The sequence below is a fragment of the Nanorana parkeri genome, unplaced genomic scaffold (assembly GCF_000935625.1).
Source record: "Nanorana parkeri isolate BGI_ZX_2015 unplaced genomic scaffold, ASM93562v1 scaffold1708, whole genome shotgun sequence".
NCBI lineage: Eukaryota > Metazoa > Chordata > Amphibia > Anura > Dicroglossidae > Nanorana > Nanorana parkeri.
Window position 1 is genome coordinate 87,625 of NW_017307976.1, and position 16,798 is coordinate 104,422.

The following is a 16,798-nucleotide window of genomic DNA, read 5'->3' on the forward strand; positions in this document are numbered from 1 at the left end:
ACCCAGTCCTATCATCCAGCGCTGACTGGCGGAACGGGCGGGGGAGGGGGCGGGTACAGCTGGCTCTGCCTCTAGATAGGCAGAGCCAGGTGTCACTCACGCACCTGGGTGGATCCGGACAGAATTGTCGGGATCCGTCCCGGCTGCGGCGTCTCAGTATACCGTGAGCTGTAGCTCGCTATATACTGAGCTTTGGGTGACGGGCGGACGCTAGTTTGTGTCCTCCCGTTACCCTTAGGAGAACTATGGGGAAAAGCCCTAACCCCATAGTTCTCCTTTAAAATTCTTGTCTCATGATTAGCTATATACATTGCAAGGATATTCTAACTATTGCAGACCTAGTTCTCTACTGCATGTATTCACTCACGGAGCGCTGTATGCTTAATTTAAACTTGAAGGTTTTTGTTTTTTTTAAAAGCAATGTAGTTAGGATTAGTCTGGTTAACTTGAAAAAAAAAGAAGTCTAGAGGCTCTGATTGCTAGCTGGATAAAATAAAATATGAAATATTTAAATGGGAATGGTCAATTATTTGATCGCTGCAGAAAAATGAACAAAGAATAGAAATAATATAGAAACAGGAAAAGATGTTCTGCGCAAATTCCACGGGAAGGTGTAATTAAATCTAAAGAGTGTAAATGGGACTTGTCAGCAGAAGCCGCCACACCACTATTATTAGCTGCTTAACCACAGTGTGGGGTAAGAAAATCAGATGTTTACATCATGGGACGGGACGGAGCTCATCATTACCAATGTAGGTGACCTTGTGCAGAATATTTGGATAAAGTGACCCTGCCTCCTGTTCTGAGCAGGCATGAAACCTAACTCCAGCTTGGGCAAAAGATCCAAAGGATCGGCCCATGGCAGTGGCTAAAAATAAAAAATTCAGCTCCAGCTGCTTAACTCGCTCTATTTCCAGCGCCGTCCCCCGGAGACTCACCAATCCTGCACAGCCCCCCTGAGACCCTGCGGAGCCCACCATAGACCCTGCAGAGCCCGCCACAGACCCTGCACAGCCCACCTGATACCTTGCAGAGCCCGCCACAGACCCTGCACAGCCCCCCTGAGACCCTGCGGAGCCCACCATAGACCCTGCAGAGCCCACCACCATAGAATCTATGCTGGGCTCTGCAGAGTCCCTTTACCATAGTGTGATCCTCTTACTTGCATCTGCCGCCCGCTGCTGGACATGGCCTCCTTCACCGCTGGACCACGGGTGCTGCGGGCACCCGGCCTCCTTCGCCGCCGAACTGGCACTTCCGGGTCTCGGCCTCCTCCTTGCCCGACTGGATTATTATTCAGGATACAAGGATATAATACAGACAATCCCAATCATTTTAGGCAACAACCTGCCCATCAGAAGAGAGGTGGGCTTGGATGCATTCTAAATCATATATGAGGATCTGATGACCTTCAGTGTAGAAAATCCCCCAATCAGACATCAATCAGTGCGAGATCTGCTGTCAGTGACGCCTGCTGGGCATCACGTATCTATCTGCTCTCTGCACAGACCTGCTGTCACAGCCCCTGGCAGACGGATGCCTTCCAGGACTGACTTGCTTTGCAGCTCTGAGATGTCATGTGACCAAATGCTGAGCGCTGCACACAAGTCAATGCAGGAAGAATGTGAAATGTGTTTGGGCTCATTTGTTAAAATAAACTGAAAAATAAGGATTATAGGGGATGATGGCATTCATTATTTTATTTATTTATTTTTTATCCATTTTCCTATAACAGCTCTTATTTAGGTCATAAAGCATTTCTACTACAAAAATAATAATAATAAAAATGATGATGCCCTCAGGGACAGGGCCCTCCTTACGATCTTGTCTTGAATTGTATTGTGATTGTAATGTCTTCCTTATATTGTAAAGCGCTGCGCAAACTGTTGGCGCTATATAAATCCTGTGTAATATAATAATGATGATAATGTTATTATTATATAAATATACTTTTAATAAGGTTCTTTAAAGCAGAACTCCGGGCTTTGTTAGCTCCGGTGGGGCTACCCTCCGCACTGCAAGGGTTAACGGCTCATTTTTGTCTAGGGACTAAAATAAAAAAAAGTTATACTCACCTGATCCTACAAGCTCGATGTCTGTCCCTGCCTCCAGCCTGCTGCCTCCTCCGCTACAGTGATGGTATGTCCCTCGGTGTCCTCACGTCCAATACACAGTGTATAGAACGTGATGACTCGAGGATCCTTAGAACGCTGCATCGGAGGGGGAGCGAGGCTGGAAGGACCGGTCTAAGAGCAAGCAGAGTTATGCAAATATAAAAATGCCTTGATGGGGGGGGGGAGTCTAAGCAGGCTGTATTTGCATGCAGACCAGCCCGGATAACATCCACATGTGATGCTGAGCTAGGGTTGCCACATGTCCAGGATTCACCCGGACAGTCTGGGTTTTGAATGCTGTGTCCAGGCAGGCTTCATGGCAACAGGAACCCGGACACAAGATGTCAGGCAGACAGGGGCAACCAAAATTAAGATAGGGGCCCCCACTGGAAATAGCCTCAACTGTGATATTTACATATGAATAAGCCACGACTCATTCTCCCCCAAAATTCTGTGTGTCGCTAGAGTGTTCGGGTTTCGCATGAAGAAAAGGTGGCAACTCTATGCTGAGCCTCCATGATTAAAAGAACTGAAATTCAATGAATGAAAGGGGCGGGCCAGGGACAGCCAGGGTAAGGTGGAAAAGCCTAGATGACGCTGGATGTCCTCCAACCAGCAAATGAGTTGGGCTCTATGTGACTTGCTGCAGCTTCTAATGCACATGGTGAGAAGCTCACAGTGTGCAGTGAAATCAGAGGAAGCATTTTCAGTCCAGGAGAGGAGCCGGTACAACTGTGCAAGACTGAAGGGAAGGCCGGAGTTCAGTTTCCAGTTCCCTCTCCCCTAAACCATGGTGGCAATAGGAGTACTCTCGCTGAATAGCTAGATGGGGGTTGGGCAGAGCTTAGACCATGGAATGGGAAAGTCAATCTCTTAGTAAAAGAATAAAAAGAGCGTGAGAGGCAGCAAAGAGGTTTTTTGTTCCCTAATAATGGTAATAAAAGGTGCCTTGTAGCAGAACAGTTGCTTTCATTGCCATGTTCTTAGCGTAGTGTTTAGTATGGCACTGGTAGAGTTCTGCACCAATGAGGGAGGCCTGGGAGGGTAGGTAAGGGTTAAAGAGGGTCTCTTCTTAGAGAAATACTCAAGCTGACTCTGCTGGCCCCTGGCCTCCTATTTACACTTCTTGCTGTTACATTGTAATCAAATGATTTCGTTTCCTATATGGATATGGACTTGCGGCCTAGTGGAGACTTTTTGTTTTATAAATAATTAAATGTTATATAATAATAAAATATATATATTTTATTTAAATCTTAGTACTTTTAGATTTATTTATTTTTAATTCTTTATTGACTGAAAAAACGTCACAAAACACTGTAGGTGATCACAGAGTAAGTGTACAAAGTCTACAGACCTTATAATAAAACAGACTACACCGTATCACATTTACATAACTCGACTTATAAAGTCATATCTGGATAGTGGTAAATCAGCTCAGTACAATAGTTGGTTCATCAACAGTCTAACGCAGTATTACATTCCTGTACAATAAATCTCCGCGACTGAGTACTGTTCTCGAGGAAAAGCTGTGTCTCATGGTCAAAGGAAAGGTAATAGAAGGAAAGAATTGGAAAGGAGAAAAGAGAGATCGGGTCCCGGCCGGGTCCGACGCAGCCATCGGGGTCCATGTTTTTCTATGGGCCCACATCCCCCCGAGCGATCCGAGGGCAATCACATCCTCAAGCACCGTCAGGGATGCCCGTGGGGAAGAATCCCAGTCGAACCTTCCTGTGGATGTGAGGTGGGGCTCTGAGCAGGTGGCATTAAATCGAGCTTCAGTATTTTTCAGCAAGGTGGTTAGGTCCTCAAGCTGGTAAGTATCCTGGACTCTGGAGAGCCACATCCGGACTGAGGGTGGGTGAGGGTCCCGCCACTGCAATGGAACGCACGGCATTGCGATACTGCGCGTTCGAATCCGGGCAATAGAACTGTGGGTGGGAGGTGCATTTGGGGTGCCATTCAAATGAATGGCAATGCACTTCTCACACCAAAATGCGTGGTAGGTGCGATTGCAAAGTACAGTGCATTAATTGCACGGGACTGTGCGATTAACGCACTGTACTAGTGTGAATGGGCCCTCAAAAACACACAACCACAGACACAATCTCACACACACACATACACACTCCCCCCAAAAAATGTTGTTCTTTTTTTAAGATCCACCCATTCTTCCTACCTTCTCCCTCTTCTTCAGCCTGGGGTCCAGTGTGGGCTGCTGTACTGTGACGGAGCTCCATCCATATGTGCATTGCTTGTACAGCTCCCTTGCACACCCTGTAGAGGTGCCGAGAGCCAGAATGTGACGTCACTCCGGTCCAGGCACCTCTACAGGACACGCGAGGGAGCTGTAAGCAATGCACGTATGGATGGAGCCCACCCTACGTCAAGCTGACACTCGGCGCCGGGCAGCATATTTTGAATGGCTGCTTGGCACAAGAACTGACAGTGCTGCGCTAGGGGGAGGCTGAGGAGCCTCTCACCTATAAAAGTGGAAGGCACGCGGGGACTCTGAACAAGGGGTTGCATCCCACTTTTGGGTCACAACCCACCAGTTGAGAACCAAGGCTTTAAAGTCACAATAAGGATTAGATTAAGGTTAGGGTTTAGGGCACATGGGGAAGTCTTCATAATTTTTTTCTATTGCCAAAAAAACTTGTGTGGAACACTGGCAGCACCAGAATCTTCCAGTATGCATTGTGGTATTTTTTCTAGTTTGCCAGTTTTTATTCTCTTAGTGCTTTCAAATGTTTATTCCAGGTGCCTATTAATTTTATTTCAGCAGCTTGATTTATTAATGATTTTTTTGCATTTATGATATCACTTTTTTTCCCACATCTGGTTTTTGATTTTATATATCAATTGAGGTTCGTGCAATTATTGTGTTGTTATTATGTGGTGCTTTATAATTTGTGGTATATACTGATATACACTGAGTGGCCAGATTATTATGACCACCCCATCAGTACTTCGTTGGGCCGCCTCGTGACTCCACGAGATGTTGAAAGGCGATGTGAGGAATCTGACACGGCACTGTTGCCCTTCTGTTGTCTTGTACCAGTCTTGCCCCTCCCCCGTTCTGCCCTAACATTGACTAGTCGCTGACGGCCACAATTCGCACGTTCAGACCCAGATTTTCGGCTGACAGTCCAGTCTTTAAACAACAGCTGCTCTTGAACATTTAACGAATTCTGCTGTTTTGCTGATACTCGCTCCATGGCTCCGAGCGCCAACAATCACCCCACGTTCAAAGGCTGTTAAATCGTGTTGTTTCCCCGTATCTTCAGAAACAAATCACTTCTACTGTCGTGGTAAACAACCTGCTTCCCTATTTATAATGGTCTGGCCCTCTAGCAACTTCAGCGCCAAATTATAGCTCATTTGCCTACAAACGTCAGGTGGTCATAATAAACTGGCCACTCAGTGTATCTGCATATTTACAGGGTTGTTCACTAAAGGGTGAAGGGATTGGAGAAGGGAACTATCTAGGACAACATAGCTGAACTGGAAAGTGAGCTGAATTGGAGAATTGTTCCAGATCAGCTATGTTGTCCTAGATTGTTCACTTCTCCGGCCTTCTCCAAACTCTTCACCCTTCATGTGAATAACCCTGTAAGATTCATTTTTTTCATCATTATCACTGTTTTATATTGTCTTGTAGCCCTAATGAAGGGGGAGTGGTTTTGCCCCCGAAACGTGTTGGAGGTTTTTATATGAGCTATTGACCAACAATTAAAATGTAAAAATGTTCTTGGACTCTTTCATCTGTTGTTGGTCTGACGCTCCTGCCTGTAATTCTGTGCTTTGAGCACCACAAGGATCTAGGCACCCAAAGAGCTGTGAGTTTAAACGTTCAACATGGCTTACAGGATCCAATGGACATAATTACAAGCTGCGATGAGGTGAATTTCACCAACTTCCAGGTCTTCAGTTTAGAGATCTTTATCTTGAGTCCTGGCACATGTGCTTCCTCTGTGCTCTGCTCCACCGCCACTGAAACTTAAACTATTGACTCCATAGAAATTTACACCGATCAGCCATAACATTCTGACCACCTGCCCAATATTGAGTAGGTCCCCCTTTTGCTGCCAAAACAGCCCTGACCCGTCCAGGCATGGTCTCCAATAGACCTCAGAAGGTATGCCTTTCTTCGCTCCCCACATGCATCAATGAGCCATGGCCCTGTTGCCGGTTCACTGGTTTTCCCTCCTTGGACCACTTTTGGTTGGTCCTGACCACTGCAGACCGGGAACATCCCACGAGAGCTGCAGTTTTGAGCTGCCATTGTAATATATCCCCCCAACTTCCAGGTGCCATTGTAATATATCACCCCACACTTCCAGGTGTCATTATAATATATCCACCCCCCTCCACGCGTCCCCCCCCCCCCACTTCCAGGTGTTATTGTAACCAGATAATCAATGTTTTTCACTCCACTCGACTGTCAGTGGTTATAATCAGTGGCGTCACAAGGGGTGTGCGGGGGGTTGCGGCCCCACCAGGGTGCCACCAACTGACAGTCATTTTGGTGTAACAACCTATGAAAAGTCAGGCACTCGGTCATGGACCGAGAGCCCGACAGTGTCAGGAGAGACGAGTGGACCTGGCAGCATACCTCATCCCCGCCAGGTGAACATCCCCTCCTCTCTCTGCCTGCGCCCACACCAAGATGGCCGCCGCCAGGTGTCAATAAGATGACCGCGCATGTGCCATGATGTCATCGCACACAAGCGTGGCAATGTCACGCGCATGTGCGATGATGTCACGCCGGGGTGTCACTCAGCCTCTGGACACCACTGGTTATAATGTTATGGGCGATTGGTGTATGGAGAACCCCAGGCACTGTAGAGCACAGAGCATGCTTGTGTGCTGGGATCTGAAGGATCAGAGGCACATAGGTAAAAATGAAAGTGTATCTAAACCCAAAAGCAAACATTTAAAGCAGAACTCTGGGCACACATAGACAGATTATCCCCGCACTACAAGGGTTAAGTGCTCATTTTTGTCTCGCATCTCTCTCCTGCTCTGCAGTGGTGGTATGTCCCTCGGGATTCTCACGTCCTATACACGGTGTATAGAATGTGATTACTCAAGGATCTCAGACCACTGCAGCGTAGGGGGAGCAAGGTGTAAGGGACCGGTCTCCGAGGTTTAGGTGAGTTTAACTTTTTGTTATCTTAGACAAAAACGAGCACTTAACACTTGCAGTGGGGCAACCCCATAATTAATAGAAATTTGTGCCCGGAGTTCTGCTTAAATATATTGCAGCTTACCAGTCCTTCGATGTGGTGGCTGCATTTTATTTCTTTTTATTTTTTTTATTTTTTTTTCTCTTATTTTCTCCTGATTTCCAGCCAGTAAGTCTGTTATTATTCAACTTCCTTTACCGGGCCAAGCTGTCCAGCAAAAGTGTCAGGTAGAGGGTTGGGCCAAACCATTAAACACTGACAGGGGAGTTACAATGCTCAACTTTTATTCATTTTGACTTAAAAAGTGTTATATGGAGTTCAGATTTAATTTGTTAGTCAAGTCCATCTAACACCCCCCTCCCCACAGGGCGACAATGCTGCTGGGGCTCCACTCTATGGAGGAGCAATGGAGCCACCCTTGGACAGCAGTTTTGTCACTTTGTGGGGAGGGTGGTGTTAGATGGACTCACAGATTGACACAGAATTCACTGACTAATCCAATTGAAGACAAGAAGTGTGTTACTGGCCGGATCACCAGGTGAAAATAAAGAGAAAAATGCATAAAAAAAGAAAACAAATGCAGACACCACATCTAAGAATTGGTAAGCTGCAATATTTAATAAATTCACCTACCCTGATTGGCTGGAGTTGCCCTTTAACACCTGCAGGCCGTACCACAGCCACATACAGCATAAAGCTGGTAAGACACAATTCCTGTCCGCAGTCTTGTTTGAAGGAACGGCACCTGTATCCTGTTTTGGCAGATAACATATTCGATGGGTGTGCTCCAGTTTCACAACTGCACAGTCTTCATGAACCCTGAAACCTTGCGGGTGATATTACCAGTCATATTGCTCAAGTGCATTTCTAGAAATATTAATAAGTACATATTTTTATGAATTGGTGCTTTTCCATCATATTCTATGCCTTGGGCTCAGCTGGCTGATTCTGACTTTTGGGTATTCAGTATATGTGGCAAGTGCACCTGTGTGCTAAACAGCACAGTGGCTTAAATTGAATCGGCACCCTATCCCGGGGATGGGCAACTCCTGCACTTCAGCTGATGTGGAACTACAAGTCCCATGAGGCTTTGCAAGACTGACAGTTATAGGTATGACTCCCAAAGGCAGAGGCATGTTGGGGTTATAGTTAAAGCACAGCTGGAGGGCCGGAGTTGCCCACCCCTGCCCCCATCACAAAGCATGTCTATACAGATTAGTCTGGTTATTCAATATCTGTAGAATCTCCTTTTTATCAATAGCCATGTAATATGAGGGCACACCTTCAAACTTTCCAACATAGATAAGATGGGCACAAGATAGCACAAACCCTAGAAGTAATACATAGTGGTGCAGGAACTCTTTAGAAGAGTGTTTGCGCCGCAATAGGATAAATGTCGGTGACGGTGACATGTTCATGTCAGAAACATGTACATGAATTTGTCACCAAGCCTGCCTTGGACACAGGTCTCAAGGACGCTGCGTGTCTGAGCTGCATTGATTGTTAGGCCGCTAAATGCCTTGGATCCACCGCCATTCTATTAACCAATGACATTTTGTTTCTGAGCATGGTTAATTGCTAAGGCAATGGCTGCCTTGTATTCACTGGCATCCTATCAACCAATGATGTTGTGTGGCCAAGCCTGGTTGATTGCTAGCACGGTGGCTGCCTTGGATCCATCAGCATCCTATCAAACAAGGACGTTGTGTGATCAGCCGTGGTTGATTGCTAGGATGGTGGCTGCCTTGGATCCATCGGCATCCTATCGACCAAGGACATTGTGTGATCAACCCTGGTTGATTGCTAGGATGGCGGCTGCCTTGGATCGGCCAGCTTCCTATTAACCAATGGCATGTGGCCAAGCCTGGCTGATTGCTATGGTGGTGGCTGCCTTGTATCCGCCGGCATCCTATCAACCAATGATGCTGTGCGGCCGAGCCTGGTTAATTGCTAGGACAATGGCTGCCTTGGATTCCCCAGCATGCTATCAACGGATGACTTTGTGTGGCTGAGCCCGGTTGATTGCTAGGACAGCGGCGGCCGTGGATCTACCGGTATTCTATCAACCAATGGCATTGTGTGGCCGAGCCTGGTTGATTGCTAGGGCGGTGGCTGCCTTGGATCCGCCAGCATCCTATCAAACAATGACTTTGTCCAGCTAGACTAGGGCTAGACAAACTCCTCACTCCCTATACAAATTACTCCAAAATGATATTGGTCATATTAACTGCCAGTTTTCCTATTTCCGAAATGGCGATATTTTGTTCATGAATTATTTTCAACCATTGTGACATGATGCAAAAGTATTGCAATGAAGAACTTCCTGCATTTGATGCACGTGACGATGCGACCCAACCAAATGGTAGCTAGGATGCCACGTTGTGTGACTGAGTCTGATTGTTTCACTTGTTTTGCTGAGCTTGATTGGTCGCTTGGATGCCAGCTGCCTCTAAAAAGGATCTAAAGGATGGGCGCCAAGCCAATCAACTATAAGAGTCCATTAAAGGTGGAATGTTTGAAGTTCAATCTAATCAATAAAACAGCTGACACATTTTGGGGGCAAACACATCCCCCTTCTTCAGGTCTTACAACAATGCAGTAGAAAATGGTGGAATCAAAAACAGTGATACCGAGAGAAGTCTTTGTGTTTTTGCCAATTCTCCTGGAAGACAGGATTAGTAAATTAGTAAACGTCAGTGAGCTCTCGACCACTGCCATCCTAGCAACCGATGATGTTGCACTGCTGTGTCTGATTGGTTGCTAGGGCACCAGCAGCCTCAATAACATGGTGGGGACAAACTCTTCACTGTTGACGTGAATTACTCCAAAATAACATTGGCCGTTATTACCACCAGTTTCCTTATCTCTAAAAAAAACGATGGTATTTCTTCATAAATTTGGTGCAGCCATTGGGACATGCTACAATTAATCACCTCCAAAGTATGAAAGCAAAGGATGCGACTCGCCAAGCTTCCACAGACCCTGAATAGTAAATATGAAATACAATGATTGACTAAACCCACAAAGGCTTTTTCAACCACTACTTTTCCTTTATGCATTTGATAGTTGAATAGCATTTTATTCATAAAGGTCTGTACCTAGACCAAAGAGAGGGACAAATAAAGAGGAACGTGGGACAGAGGGATTCGGTTGCAAAAGAGTGACTGTCACACCTAATTAGCAGCAGTTGGGAACTATGGTCAAGGTTAGGGATACACCAACATGGTATCCAGTCAGGCAATTCCTTGTACAAGTTGCTGGAACACATAACAGAGATTTTACAATGAAATGGTAACATGTATGATCGGTTTTAGATTGGGGTGTAGAATGGGGAAGGGTTAGAACCCCTCTCTATTTGTTCTGATGACTTGCCTTACCAGGATTAAGTGGGGAACTCTGGGAATTTTTTTGAAAAATCACATTGACCCAGCTTGGCTCTGATCTCCGAAGGGCAGCTGCAGGTGCAGAAAGTCGTAGTAGAAGTCCACGATACATACAGCATAGTAGGTCAGGTGCGGCTCCAGTGGCTTCCCCTCTGCACACTGAGCACAAGGAGTCACTTGCTTGCCACCACTGCCATAATATTTATAGAATACAAGGTGTCTTCTGATTGGATGAGGTGGAGAGGAGGGGTGGAGATATCATGGTCTTCACCTTGTCCAGTCAGAGAACGCCTTGTATTCGTTAAAAAAAATACAAGGAATTCATGAATGGCGGCGGTGCCAGGTGACTACCTGTGCTCAGTGTGAAGAGGGGAAGCCTCTGGATCCATACCCAGAAGAGCACGGCTATCACCGTAGGTAGTGCTAACTACTACAGTGATTTTCAGCACCCCCGTGGGCCCTCCAGAGATCAGATATGGATGCTTATATTGAGCCAAGCTGGACCAATGTACGTTTCTAGAACATAATTCCCGGAGTTCCACTTGTAAGTTGTAAGTAAATCCAAAATTTTAAAATTTCACCAGAACAATATAGTTGATATTTTCCAATAGGGACACCTGTTCTAGGAACTGCTGTCTTAGTAAGGATTTCCCACACTCTAGAGATTTTGTTTCCCTTTTCCTGTTGGGTCTACAAGACAGGAATTGAAGGGAAATCTCCCCAATGTGACACAGATGTCAACAAAAACCTGACTATAGATTTTAACTAGGGATGCACAGATACTTTTCGAGTACCAGTGCGGATACTTGGCATTTTCATGAGAACTACCAGAGTTGCAGTGGTTGCAGCTGGGACCTGGCTCTGGCACTCCACCACTGTCCTGAAATCATTAGTCTGTATTGTTTTAGAAAAACTGTCACATGACAATAAACAAAAATGTATCAGTACTCGTACTTGTAAGTACTCGGCAAGTACCAGTACTCGTACTTGCAAAACTGGTATCTGTGCATCCCTTTATATTTATAAAAACAAAATCGTACATTAAAACAGAGATGTACAAATCCCGGGAGCTCCGTGTGCTCCTTACACATGACAGCTGCCTCCTAACTTTTGAATTTTTCTCTAGTGTAGTCTTAGAGCTCAAAAGTATCGGTACTTGGTATCTGTGCAACCCTAATTTTAACCCTTTCCTACTCTATGTAGAAGTAGAGAAAAAAGGTTTTGGCGATAGATATACTTTAATATGTTTTATAACTTACCCTCCTGTAACTAAAGCTTATAGGAAAAGCTGAGTAATTCCTGTCTGTCAGCAGAACGGGGCCCCCTTGGCTATTCAAACTCAGCCATAGTGTTGGGTCATATGCAAGGGTAAAGCCAGGTTCTATATAATAGCAGATCTCGCCCAGGGACCATGTGATCTACTGCCATGGCTTAGGTTGGGTACCAGCAGAGGGAGGACGTCTGGAGCAACTGATTAAAAAGTATAAGGGCCTGTGTGGATGGTAGGGTTGCAACCTTCTCTTCAAGGGAAACCCAAACACTCTAGCATCATGCTCAGCAATTTTTTTTTGGGAGAATATAGAGGAGAGAGCGAGGAGAGGCAGCCAGGGGAGGGAGTAAGGAGACCGGCTATAGAGGACTAAAAATACCAGCAATACATTATACAGCAATACAAAAATAATATGAAACTACATAATCTGTGTTGTCCTGGGGTGGCACCCTCATTTCTCCAGGGTCTCAGGTGGCCTTTGCAGGCTCTCACCAGGGCTGTGCAGGCTCTCAGGTGGACTCCCTGGGCTCTCCGGAGGGCTGTCTGTGCTTTTCAGACTCTCAGGTAGGCTGTGCGCACTCTCAGGTGGGCTATGCGGACTATCAGGTGGCTGTCTGTGCTCTCAGGTGGGCTATGCGGGCTCTTAGATGGGCTTTGTGGGCTGTCAGGTGGGCTATGCGGGCTCTCAGGTGGGCTATGCAGGGTTTCTTGTGCGGGCTGTGTGGAGTCTCACCAGGGGTCAGGAGAGGATTGTGTCAAAGGAGGAGATGTGCTGGCCGGCATGCGTCTGTTTACAGGCGCCTGTGACTCTCAGGAAAATGCAGCTTCAGGCAGATGCAGCTGTCTGGTATCAGTACTTAGTGTCTTGTGTTGGGGTGTCCGCTGGCCGGACACAAGACTCAAAAACCGGACTATCCGGGTGAATCACGGACAGGTGGCAACCCTAGTGGATGGGCTTAAGGGTTTTTGTCAATGAGTAAATGCAGTTTGCTTTTGATATTCAGAATACATTGACAGGCGCATTTGACCTGCAGTTGGCCTTCTTCTGACTTACACTTGACCTGTTTCAATCTGCTTTTTGCATTCCCATAGACTTGTATGGGGAGAGAAGACGGTCTGATGCAGACAAAATCCAGTCAACACAGCATTATTTTATCAGCGTAAATAACACAGAAGAAACAATGTTGTCACCAGGACAGGAAATGAGTGGAAATCCCTTTAAAGCAGCAGGAGAAACATGTCATAGGTCCTAACCTCCCACCCTATCCAAAAGATATGGCCAGAGATGCACTTTAAAGGGACTTTTTCATATGAGATTCATGGAGGCTGCCATTGCTGAACTCCCCATTTGAGCATATTAGCTCCCTGGCTGTCATGCTGGCTTCATTGTATTAAAAGTTGCTGAACCAATGCAAGTATAGATATAGGGAATCCTGACATGCTTCTGATGCCCAATTATTTCCAGAGCCTGGGCCTATGACTCAAAAATACTGTATGTAGACACAGCCAGGCAACTACCATATTGCTCAGAAAGCCAGCATTGGCAACCCCCAACTTCCCTGGCAACAGTGACACTTTAGGTAGGTAACACGGATATTGTTTTGGAACAAAAATTTAGAAAGCCCAGCACTACATATCTGCATGTAAGTAAAATGTCATAACATCAGAAACCACACCAATGCATTTCGGGCGCCATGTACTTTTTCAAGCAGTGCATAGTTTTGTGAATAGTTCAGAATAAAGTGAGATTTTACCCTTATGTGAATATTAAGTTGCTGGGCTTGCTGATTTTCTACATGGGCAGTAGTAATGCCATCCGAGCATAGGCACTTGAGGGGGAATTTCGGGAGGCGGTGAGCTGTGCAGTCCTTCTAAAACCTTGTATGCATACAAATAAATGAAAGTGTAAAGCATATGTAAAGTACCCCTCAGAGCAATATTCTAAAACTTCTCTTCCCACCTTTCCGTGTGTGTCCTTTCCGTTTTTGTGGTCTGTCCGTCTGTCTTTCCAGGTGGAGAAGCCGAGCGTCCAGACCTCCAAACCAAAAAAGATCACCCCAAGCCATAAACCTGTGAAGAAGGCCAAAGACAAGCAGCTGACCCCGGGGCGAGCCTCCAAGAAGAAGGCGGCCGAGACCGCCACCTCCACCGCCAAACCGGACGACAAGGAGAAGAGCAAAGAGATAAATAATAAGCTGGCCGAAGCGAAAGAGTAATTTAATAGCACTTACTACTACTACCGTATTATTTTTCTTACCAAGGCCACAGAATATGTTGGAGATTGCTTATGCTTTGATTGTATTCTAGAGTTCTCGTTCCTTTTTCTCTCCCCCCTTTCCTCCCGTCTTCACTCGGTTGCCCGCACTTTTCCGACACCGAACCGTTCTAAAGGTTTTATTTGTCGTGCGATCAAGATGTGAGAATGGTCAATTCTATATGTGCTCACGGTGCTACAAATCAGAATGTATCGTTCTACGTGACGGTTCGCCTTCCCTGTCATGTCCCTAAACTCCCGTGTGTGGTAACTTGGTGTAACATGTACTCAGTGGTTGAAAGTTGATAGTTGATAGCGTCTATGTAGTAGGACCGGGGATATATACACACACACCAATGTGTCTATCCAACATTAAATCATGTTTCTACACCCGTACATGCTACACTGGGAGTAGCCCAGTTGAGCTGCTAATATCAACTGTGATTAATGCCAACTGATCGATAATAGTTTACAGGGTAAGCAAACTCCGGCCCTCCAGCTGTGGTGAAACTTCAATTCCCAATAGGCATTTCCCATCATGCATCTGCCTCTGGGAGTCATGCCTGTGGCTGCCAGAGTCTTGCAATGCCTAATTAGATTTGTAGTCGCACCACATCTAGAGGGCCAGAGTTTGCCTACCTCTGGTTTAAGGGATCATTATGGTGAAGACTATACAGCAGTATGGAGTTGTGTTTAAAGCAGAACTCCAGGTATTTCACAAAACTAAAAATACATACCCCAACTCTTGTTAAATAAAAGGACTGTCCCCGCGTAGATGGTTCTCTCCTCCAGCTCCTTTTCTGGGTTAATTAACGGCCATTATCATTTAGTCCACTTCCGCTGATCCCAGGCTATTATGGAAGAGCAAATGTGACATCACTGGACTGACTAGAAGACCCTTGGAAAAAAAAGGTATGTATACTTTTTTATTTTAATGGGGAGGTGAAGCAATGTTTGGGAGATCCATCATTTGCCACACTGTTCTATTATCCTGTTCATGTAATCGCTGCCTTATGCTGCTGTGTAGATTACACCGTTGGGATCCATTGGTTCCATTTTGAAGCAAAAGTTTGATGCTCTTCAGCGATTCCTCCCAATTTTTTAAGCACAGTTGAGCTACTGAAACCATAGGGCCTATTCAGGAAGGAACTGCATGAAGCCATGATGATGTGCTAAAAATATTATTCTGTTTTGGATTAAAAGGACACTAAACCTAGAAGTTGGATCTTTAAATTGAATTCATGTACCCTATTTATTATCAAAAATGTATCTTATTTGTGTATCACTCGCCTGTAGATCCTCAAATCATCTCTGAATTGGTCCTTCCTTCAGGAGCGTGGCTACTTTTGTTCCCCATGGTCCCTGTGTGTGTTGTAAAGTAGTCACCGCTCCAAGCTCACTCCCGTGAGGGACTACAATCTCAATCCATATTAGTAAACTAAAGGTGAGATTGTAGTCCATCCCGGGAGCAAGCTTGGAGCGGTGACTACTTTACAACACACACAGGGACCATGGGGAACAAAAGTAGCCACGCTCCTGAAGGAAGGACCAATTCAGAGATGATTTGAGGATCTACAGGCGAGTGATACACAAATAAGATACATTGTTGTTAATAGTTAAGGTACTTGAATGTATTTTTAAGATTTAACTGCTGAATTTAGTGTCACATTAAGTAGGGAAGGGTTAGGTAGGAAGTAGGATTAGGTAAGGTCAAGTAGGAAGGTCCTATCTGGAGAGATTCCTTTTAATTCCTGTTCCAGTGACCATCAGGCCATTGCTGTATGCTGAACTTCCTTTTTACTCTTTCTCTCAAGTGCATTCTCCACGTACAACTAAACATTGTCACCGGGGCCTAGTAGATTATCCAATAGGGTGCATAAAAAGAAAGGAAACAGAAAGTAACAGCAATGACATATTTGAAGACCAGGACAGGAAGTAAGGGAAGATCTTCCGAGTTGAGACACAGACAGGAATAAAAACTTGACGGCGTATCTGATCCGTTCCCAACTCTATTTAAAACACAATTTGGCTGAAGTTCCACTCTCAGTGTAATAACCAACTGCCAATGGCATCTTTGTTCTTGTGCCACATTATTGAATAAACCAGAATACCAGTTATTGGTGGTTTATTGGCTAGTCTTCAGGCTCGCTATTATTTACATCAGGAGTAGGCAACCTCAGCACTCCAGCTGTTGTGAAACCGCAAGTCCCATGAGGCATTGTAAGACTCTGATGGCTACAGACATGACTCTCAGAAGCAGAGGCTTCTGGGAGCCATGTCTGTATCAGGTCCTTATAATGCCTCGTGGGACTTCGTGGTTTCACAACAGCTGGAGTGCTGAGGTTGCCTACTCCCGATTTAGAGGTATTAGTGTACACTACAGCTGGATGCAAAGGCCATGAATAGGTTGACCCCCAAAATTCTTTAGGGTGGCACTCCATTGGCTCTACGGGTACCACAGGTCATTTTTTTAAATAGATTTTTTAATATATTCGATCAGACGGAAGCTTCAATCAAAAATTCCGGAAACAAAGAGATCAATACTGTTAAAAAGTTTGTTCGATCTAGATTCAGCTTTAGATGGGCAC

The 16,798-nt window shown here is 45.5% G+C and overlaps 1 protein-coding gene across 2 annotated transcripts in view; it reads left to right on the forward strand.

The window, feature by feature from the left end:
- MAP6 (microtubule associated protein 6) overlaps nucleotides 1–14,542 on the forward strand; it is a 55,977-nt gene extending 41,435 nt beyond the window's left edge. For both annotated transcript variants that reach the window (XM_018571237.1, XM_018571238.1), the window contains exon 3: nucleotides 13,969–14,542. In XM_018571237.1, coding sequence (XP_018426739.1) covers nucleotides 13,969–14,172 — 204 coding nt within the window. In that variant the 3' untranslated portion in view covers nucleotides 14,173–14,542. The remainder of the gene's footprint in view (nucleotides 1–13,968) is intronic.
- Nucleotides 14,543–16,798: the final 2,256 nt, after the last annotated feature.